We start from the raw sequence: 9227 nt of genomic DNA on the forward strand, positions 1-9227 counted from the left end.
ATATAATATTTTTGACATAGAATTAGGCATTATGATTATGGCTCTAGATTGCAGGGAAAGGTTCTTTTTTGTTTGAAAAATACAAAATTCTTCCAGAAGAGAATCATTATGCCTCCCTCCATTATGCCCCCACTATCCCCCCATCCTCACATACTCACGACACCCCTTTGTGTGTGTGTGTGTGTGTGTGTGTGTGTGTGTGTGTGTGTGTATGTTTTGTGAATTAAATCCGCATTTTTATAACATCCTGTCTGCATTTTAAAAGCATCCTGATTTAGGCTACAACCTCCTCACTGTGTGTGTGGAAATGGGCATCACCATAGATCTGAATGATGCTGTTGTTCAATGCATCTGACTCTCACTCAGTCACTCTCTCCTGACCACTGAGCAAAGCAGCGGCTGAAGCGAGCCTCCAAGGGGAGGGCAACATGTCAGCAAGCCGCTACTTTCCTCCTCTCAACTGCAGATGATGCGTGCATGTGAGTGAGCTACTGATCGTTTGAAGAAGTTATTCCCTCCCAGCCCATGCTGGTAGTTGTAAACCCTAATTGGGCGTACAGTCTTTTGAACAAATTGAGACTCGATAGGAACCTACTGGCCGTAGCTTCCTCTTGCTTCAACTGGCTGCAGTTCAGAAAGACAAGAGCAGAGAGAAGCAGTCGGGAGCCCTGGCTGCAGCTGACTGTGGCACAGAGAGACAGGGGGAGCAGGCAGCTCGGGAGCCAGAGCTGAGCCAGAGAGTGGCCACTCAGAGTGGGCAGCACTATGGATCCGGGGTTGTGCGCTATGGAACTCCTCGGGGTCTTCTTCTCTATTGGTGCCTGGATCTGCTCGCTGGCCACCACCATCATGTCCACCTGGCTGACCCTGTCCACCGACCTGCTGCCCGCGGAGAGCTACGAGCTGGGCCTGTGGGAGACGTGTGTGGTGCAGGACCTTGGAATTCTGGAGTGCAGACCCTATGACAGTCTCCTCGGCCTGCCCCCGGACATCAAACTAGCCCGGATCCTCATGTGTGTAACAGTGGCCACGGGCCTCCTGGGTCTCCTGCTAGCCATTCCTGGAATCTACTGGATCAACAGCTGCAACCAGGGGCCTGAGGGGTTGAGGGTGAAGAGATTGATGAAGATGCTGGGAGGGATATTGTGCTTGGTAGCAGGGATACTGGGTCTCATACCTGTGTCTTACATCGCTCACCTGACGGTCATGCGGTTCTTCGATGAGGCCGTGCCGGCCATTGTGCCGCGCTGGGAGTTTGGGGACGCCCTGTTCTGTGGCTGGACGGCGGGGTTTCTACACCTGGTGGCCGGCTCTCTGCTGGTCACCTCCTGCGTGTGCCTTCAAGAGGAGCCCTGCACCTTACAAATGCCTATACCGCTACAGAGAAGACATACACACGTACACACTACCACTACCCCACATAGGAAGAGGTCTATGGAATATGTTTGATGAGCTATTGAGAAGTGAGAACAGTATTCTCAGTAGCCTCTGCCCTTTCTCTATCGATGGTGAATAAAACACTGCTTATCTAAAGCTTTTTCATGCTTATTTACATTAGCTATAGTTAGAGTACTCTTGCTGGGACAAATCTTTCTCCATATACTGAGACAGAATTTGCACACAATGCTGGTACTCATTTCAATCCCTCAAACAGGGTTATGTGCATGCCATGTTTGCAAAAATATCACCTACATTTATCAAACAGAAATTCTTTATGGAGCCAAAGAGATACCAGCTTTTAATGCTGCCATTTCTTCCTAATATGTCAATGTGCCTGCAATTGGTACTGTGTAAGAGATAGTGTGCAATGGTGCCAGAGAATTTGATGACAAGCCGTATATTGTCTGTGAAATGACTGTAAACTATTCTGACCAAGGTTGATTATTCTGTATGTCAATGTCAATGATTGTCTTGGATATCATATCTTATCGCAATACAAATGATTTTTTACAGCATCTGTCATCATTATTGTTCAATAACAACGTGAAGCCAGTTCGAATGGGGCTGATTTCTCACTAGCAAGGCCATAAAAAATGTATCCCTTCTTGAAAGTCTTAGCCTACACAGTTACTCAATCAACAACTGTATTATAGAAATAATTAATCATACAAACTGTAAATAGAACAAAGAGAAAAAGTAGAACATTATATTGTAGAAAGCAAATAATAATGAATGTGCAGAATGTGCTAAGTATTTGTTTTAAATGGTGAAATTTACGGACTTGCTTGCAACAACTTGACAAGACAATGACTTCATGGATATTTGAGGATCTGATTGTATTTGTTTTATTCCTGCTGAAATTTCCACTATACATTCTCTCTAGTTAGAGGCCAATATTACTGATTTACCACATACATTATATCAGATATATATCAATATACATTATATTAGATATATATATCAATATACATTATATTGTATATTGCTCTGTAGTGGTTTTCTGACTCTGAATTGATCAGATATTATAGTGCCACAAGGCTACATATCCTATATCAGTTATATCCATAGTGTGGAGAAATCTGTACATAAAAAAAAATTGATATTATTAAATAAAGAAAAAACCTGACTGTGATTCATTCCTAAGCTCACAAAACACCTGCTTGTGTAACATAAGCGCAAACTGTTGCTAGACAACGATGAAGAAGTGAGTTTAAGTAAGGTGAGGTGACAGACCAAGTCCAGTGGAAACGGAGCTTAAGTCTAATTCCCGCTGATTTCGGTCTTGGCTCCTGTGCTAAGCTGTAGTTAATGAACATCATCATAATGATACGTAATGTGAGGAATGTCAGATTTCCTGGACATCGCCCATTACACTCAAGCTTGCTCAGGCAGGTCATGTTCTTAAACTTAATTTTTTACATTTAATTTCTCCTTTATTTATTTAGCCAGGTGAGTCCCATTGAGACATGAATCCCTTTCTCAAGGGTTCCCTACATGGCCAAGCGGAAACAACAGCCGTAAAATACTTCCTGTCTATTTCAATGCTATAATTTCATCTAATGAGACCATATTCCCTATGCAGTGCATTACTTTTGACCAGGACCCATAGGGAGCTGGTCAAAAGGACTGCACTATTTAGGGAATAGGGCACCATTTGGGACACGCGCTTGCTTCTGAGTGTGCTCTGCTACAGTTCCTCTCAGGTCTTCACATTACGAGACCCCGCCTGGACTTTGAAATGCTCGGACTGCTCCCCACCGCCTCCCGTGTCAATGTTGTCATCTGAAAGATCCCATTGTTGTCCCCTCACAATGGAAGTCATTATAGCTTCCTATGTTAATCGCTTGATCTATCATAGGCAGTGGTTGGTCCTACATCAGAGAAACACATGGAGCCAACCACTATATGTTAAACAGCTCTGTTGTCACATGTCACTTTGAAACACAATGAAAGGGAACATTCGAAACCATTCTATCCTACCTCAATCTCACAGAAAACCACAACAGCTCTGTTGTACAGTGCTTATACAGTTATGTTCCTTTCTCGGCAGATTGTGAAATGCCTTGTGGGATATGTCTATCGCTTGGTGGTTAATGATTAGGGTCAGGGTGGTTGGGGTTATCACTATTGATGATTAGGGTTTGGGTTACGGGTTAAGGACAGGTTAGGTTCTGGGTTTGGGTCTGGATCGATGAAGTTCAATGAGTTGTATCGATCTATTCCTTCACTATCAACTTTACTGTAACAACTTTAGTATTGTTACAGACTCGTTTACAAAAAAATAGTACTGGATGTACGGTCTTACATCCTATTTCGCAACCAAGAATCCTTCGCTCATGCTGCCAAGCATACCCTCGTAAAACTGACTATCCTACAAATCCTTGACTTGGGCAATGTCATTTACAAAATAGCCTCCAACACTCTACTCAGCAAATTGGATGCAGTCTATCACAGTGCCATCCGTTTTGTCACCAAAGCCCCATATACTACCCACCACTGTGACCTGTATGCTCTCGTTGGCTGGCCCTCGCTTCATATTCGTCTCCAAACCCACTGGCTCCAGGTCATCTATAAGTCTTTGCTAGGTAAAGCCCCGCCTTATCTCAGCTCACTGGTCACCATAGCAGCACCCACACGTAGCACGCGCTCCAGCAGGTATATTTCACTGGTCACCCCCATAGCCAATTCCTCCTTTGACCACGTTTCCTTCCAGTTTTCTGCTGCCAATGACTGGAATGAACTGCAAAAGCCACTGAAGCTGGAAACTCATACCTCCCTCACTAGCTTTAAGCACCAGCTGTCAGAGAAGCTTACAGATCACTGCACCTGTAAATAGCCCATCCAACTACCTCATTCCCATATTATTATTATTATTATTTTGCTCCTTTGCACCCCAGTATCTCTACTTGCACATTCATCTTCTGCACATCTATCACTACAGTGTAAATTGCTAAATATTTCGCCACTATGGCCGATTTATTGCCTTACCTCCCTAATCTTACTTCATTTGCACACACTGTATATAGACTTTTCTATTGTGTTATTGACTGTACGTTTGTTTATTCCATGTTGTTTTTTAATTTTACCTTTATTTAACTAAGCAAGTCAGTTAAGAATAAATGATTTTTTACAATGACGGCCTACCGGGGGAACAGCGGGTTAACTGCCTTGTTCAGCGGCAGAACAACAGATTTTTACCTTGTCAGCTCGGGGATTCGATCTAACAACCTTTCAGTTACTGTCCCAACACTCTAACCACTAGGCTACCCTGCCTCCCCGTTGTCTGTGTCACACTGCTTTGCTTTATCTTGGCCAGGTCGCAGTTGTAAACGAGAACTTGTTCTCAACTGGCCTACCTGGTTAAATAAAGGTGAAAAGAAAAAAAAATAAATGATGCTGGAGGCAATAAGGAGGTAACACAATGAAGTCAATGCCCTGAGGACAATAACTGAGAACTTCAATGCCAGGGCGAGTGATTACACAACGGTGGGAAATCCAGAACGTGTTACACAACATCTACAAAACCATAAACCTGTCATCACCTTTCAACCTTCTACCTTTAATGCCTGAGATTTACGTCAGCCAACCGCACTAGGCCACGTAGTTAGGCTGTAGTAACGCTACGCTAAATACAGACTAGACCAGGGCTCTCCAGGTTAACCCTGTTCCTGGACAGCTACTGTCCCGTAGATTCACACTCCAACCCTAATCTAGCACACCTGATTCTAATAATTAGCCGGTTGATGAGCTGAACCAGGTTAATTACATCTGGGGTTGGAGCAAAAAAAAACTACAGGAGGGTAGCTCTCCAGGAACAGGGTTGGAGAGCCCTGGACTAGAGACTAAACCCACAGTCAGGTCCTTTAATATCCCCATAATGAGAGTGTGTCCTGCCCACTATAAAGTCCTCTGCATCCTTTAGCCAGACCACAACCAATCCTCTCAATGAGTTGAGTTCCTCTGCAAACAAAAAAAAAGTGTTAAACCCCTGATGGAAAAAGCTATTTTGTTCCCTCCCAACACAGTGTGCTGTCCACCGGATCTGACTGTTCTGACTTTCAGCCAGAGTAACAAGCCCCACTGTGATTGTCCTTACTCCTGCTTTGAGAGGTCTGGTCAAGGACTCATATGCCCTGCCACTGCCAGTCTCAGCCTCCTCCCCTGCACTGTTCACATGAACGGGGCCCAAATGAGAAATAGAGGCTCCACAATACACATCACTTCTTCTTGGCCACTGGTGTCTTCATTTTGGGACCATAGTTAACAAGGACATTACTTAACTTTGTCAAAGCAAGTAAAAAAGCCTGAATAAAAACCTTTAAAATCCTCGAAAAAGAGCAATGAATGAACACATTTGGAGAAAAAAAAAATCAAATCCCTTCCTCTTCTGTAGCACAATCAAATGGATTATATGATTTTGTGGGTCCGCGACTGTCAAAACACCTATGACTGTTTCTGCCAGAGCCGATATTTGACTTTAACACGATAACACCTTACAACCCCTAACGGAAGCCTCGTTACCAGGAAACAATCTGGTCTATGTGGTCTAATAGGGGCAGACAGTGGATGTGTTCCTAATTGCACCCTTTTCCTTTTATAGTGCACTACATTTGGTCTCTGGTCAAAAGTAGTGCACTATATAGGGAATAGGGTGCCATTTGGGACAAAAGCCAGTAACTACCCAGCGTTCACCAGTCAGTGGGGGAGCTCTACAGAGTGCAGACTGCAAGGCACAGTCAGGGATAGAGGATAATTGAGGTCCTTGCCGTGCCGTCTAAAACCAGGCTGAGGAACAATCCTGTTGCTACTCCACATCAAAACAAATACAGTGTGTGATAAAATTGTATTGATTAAAACATTGTCTCTTTTAAATCACATGATTTATCACAACTATTTCTGATTGAATTGTGTATGTGTATAATATTGTTCCTGGATGTCAAGAGCCCTTAAAAGTTTAAGAATACATTTTCAATATGATCAAATAAACAGAAACGGTACAAATCTTGCATCATTTACAAAGAAATACATTCAAAGGCATCAGCAATACAAGTATGAAATGTAAAACATTTAACTGTAATCAGTTTTTAAACTCCCTTTGGAGTTATTGCAAGGCAATGACTAAAGACAGGTGTGTTGCAAGCATGTCCTCAAAAGACAGAGAGCACGTGTGTTTATGTACCCTCCCAATTACTACTAAATACAAACACAGATATACTCTGACTGTAAAATAAAGGTGCTTTTTTTGTTATCAACTATAGCACAATCATTAGGTATAAGAATGTTACGAATCAATATATGATCGTGTAATCTGACATTTTAAAGGGGCAATCTTCAGTTCAAACAATAACAAAGTGGTTACCCCACCACCGTTTTGGTAAACAGCTGAGGGACGGGGCTGGAGAAACTTAAGCATCCTCAAACTCATAGACAGAGGTATGGATACGAGGACTGACCATCCATGATACCAGAATTATAGTTTTAACCACATTGACGCTATACAGTGTTTGCTTACAATTACTTTGTTTACGAACAATGGAGTTAAACAAGTTTATATTTGGGGTTCTGATGGGTATAACAGTCGAACTAAACTCAGGACGCATTTAGAAGTTATATTATTCAAGAATCAAATGGGTGTACACTGAGTATACAAAACACTAAGAACTTCTGCTCTTCCCTTGAAAGACTGACCAGGTGAATCAAAGGTGAAAGCTATGATCCCTTATTGATGTGGGGGGGGGGGGCTCTCATACTAACCATATAGTTGCATCAAACGGCTATTCCTTTATGTCACATCAAATACAACATTGAATATGGTAAACTCATATGTCTGATTTCAGAAACAAACTAAAATCACAAGTGCTCATCAGAGCGGAAGGCAGGATTGTCCCTGGCCTGAGAGTTATTCAGACTATCCCTACCGTGTCCCACAGACCCAGGGGACAATGTCCCAACACTTGACCCATCAAAGTGTCTCGCCTCTGGACAAGGCGGCTCCACTCTGGGTCCTACCTTGACAGGGAACCTGTAGAAGATGAAGATAACTCCACTGACGATCATCATGAACGACCCTATGATCCCGACCCCGATTCCTGCCCCAGCGTTCTGGGTCACAGGTGCAGGGGGCATGTGGAAGTTCGAAGGGAACGCAATCGTTTGATTGGTCACCACCGAGTTCAGGTTCCACAGGAGCGGGATGAGAAAACACACAGCGGACAACAAGCACAGAGTACCAGCCACTGCGAACGCACAGCGGATAGGCGTCTGCTTCTCCAGGCCGAAATAGATGTTCCTGAGTGCGTAGACAGCGGCGGCGTTCCCACAGAACCCCACGAACAGCCCTATTAGAGTGAGCACCTGGGCCGTGGCGACCTCCGGGGGCGTGAAGGCGTCCGACAGCGCCATATTCTGACAATACATGACCCTGAACTCAGAGGTCACGAGTGTATGGCTATAGAAACACACCCTCCAGATCCCGACCCAGGCCACTCCTGAGGTGATGAAGGTCAAGTCGGCCACCTGCCAGACCCTCCACTGGATGAGTCCAAGGGTCACCGCGGTAAGGACCCAACCCACGGCGCTCAACCACAGGCTGACGAACTGAGGGTGAGCCGTGTGAACCAGGTATGCCATATCATAACACACGGAGAGCCTCACCTTAAAACGGACAGCCAAGATAATCCACCGACAGTTCTCTTGGTCTGCCTACAGACAAACAACATCTTCCTATCAGATGAACTGAGCTCATCTCAGAGAGCTGCCGTACTGAATGAACAGCGATCGATCTTCTTAAAGATCCTGTTTTTCACACTCAGGCTCCAGACTCACACCTCATATTAAGGAAGAGGCTTGGATACGTTGTCGGTTTCCCAGATCCGGTCCTGCTGTCTCTAGGTTGGAAAACAAAGCAACTGCTGCCCTCTGAGAGGAAAAAAAACATTAATGCGGTGAGAGCAGGCAGCTAACAACACACCTGTGACACAATACATGTTTGAGGAGGAAAGACAAAACGGAGAGAACAATGACTGAATGGCTATGGCAACTGGTGCCATGACAAAGTCTACAAACAGGGAAATTACAATGGGGATTAAATGCAGTGGACAGGGACACATGAACTAGATGTTGTCAATAGGCTCTATGTCCCCATTTGAACTACCTCAAAAGGCTGTGGTCTGGTTTATTGCATGCCACAACACAATCAACATGTGTAAGAGTATGCTGAACGTGGGAGAATAAAAAGTTAACTTAAAAAATGTCATAACTGAGGTTGATGTTAAAATGAAAACATTAGTTCAAAGACACATGCAGTAACCAAGAATAGCATGTGAACACATTGATTGAATACAAGACAGTGGGTTAAAGCATACTTTTAGAGAACCTTGACAAATGTCATTAAAACAACAATCCCCATGGCTACCTCGAGCAGCTAAGTATCACTATGGAAATCTAGCAATTTGTTTGCCTTATCTGAAAATTGCCTTTATAAATTAACTGTATGACGTAAAAGCCTGACAGAGCACGCAGGATCGATAATCAAATACACAGGATGTGGTGATGAAAATCGAAATACAAACTGATATCTGACAAAACAACACATTACCTCTTAGTTCTGACGGGTTAGTAGTGACGAGAGCTACAGATCAGCAGTCAGTGTGCCGGACCGGCCCTCAATCGTCCTGTATTCGTGCCGCTATAAACAAGACAAGACCGACGCTTCCTCAACTTGTACTACATAAAGTCACAGTCATAACATCTCTGTGAATGATTGACTTCTATTGCTATTCACCAGA

The 9227-nt window shown here is 43.8% G+C and overlaps 2 protein-coding genes across 2 annotated transcripts; one reads left to right on the forward strand and one right to left on the reverse strand.

The window, feature by feature from the left end:
- Window positions 1-765: 765 nt before the first annotated feature.
- LOC106574259 (claudin-24) lies at window positions 766-1449 on the forward strand. The gene has a single exon (XM_082962412.1). It carries the CDS (start codon window positions 766-768, stop codon window positions 1447-1449), a length of 684 nt encoding a protein of 227 aa, XP_082818538.1.
- Window positions 1450-2269: 820 nt separating this feature from the next.
- LOC106574257 (claudin-34) lies at window positions 2270-9181 on the reverse strand. Its single transcript, XM_014150019.3, has 2 exons — window positions 9038-9181; window positions 2270-8358 (listed from the first exon to the last, which is right to left on the reverse strand). Exon 2 carries the CDS (start codon window positions 8068-8070, stop codon window positions 7291-7293), a length of 780 nt encoding a protein of 259 aa, XP_014005494.1. The 5' UTR covers window positions 8071-8358; window positions 9038-9181; the 3' UTR covers window positions 2270-7290.
- Between the last annotated feature and the right edge of the window lie 46 nt (window positions 9182-9227).

The sequence above is a fragment of the Salmo salar genome, chromosome 16 (genome assembly GCF_965601325.2).
Source record: "Salmo salar chromosome 16, fSalSal1, whole genome shotgun sequence".
Lineage (NCBI taxonomy): Eukaryota > Metazoa > Chordata > Actinopteri > Salmoniformes > Salmonidae > Salmo > Salmo salar.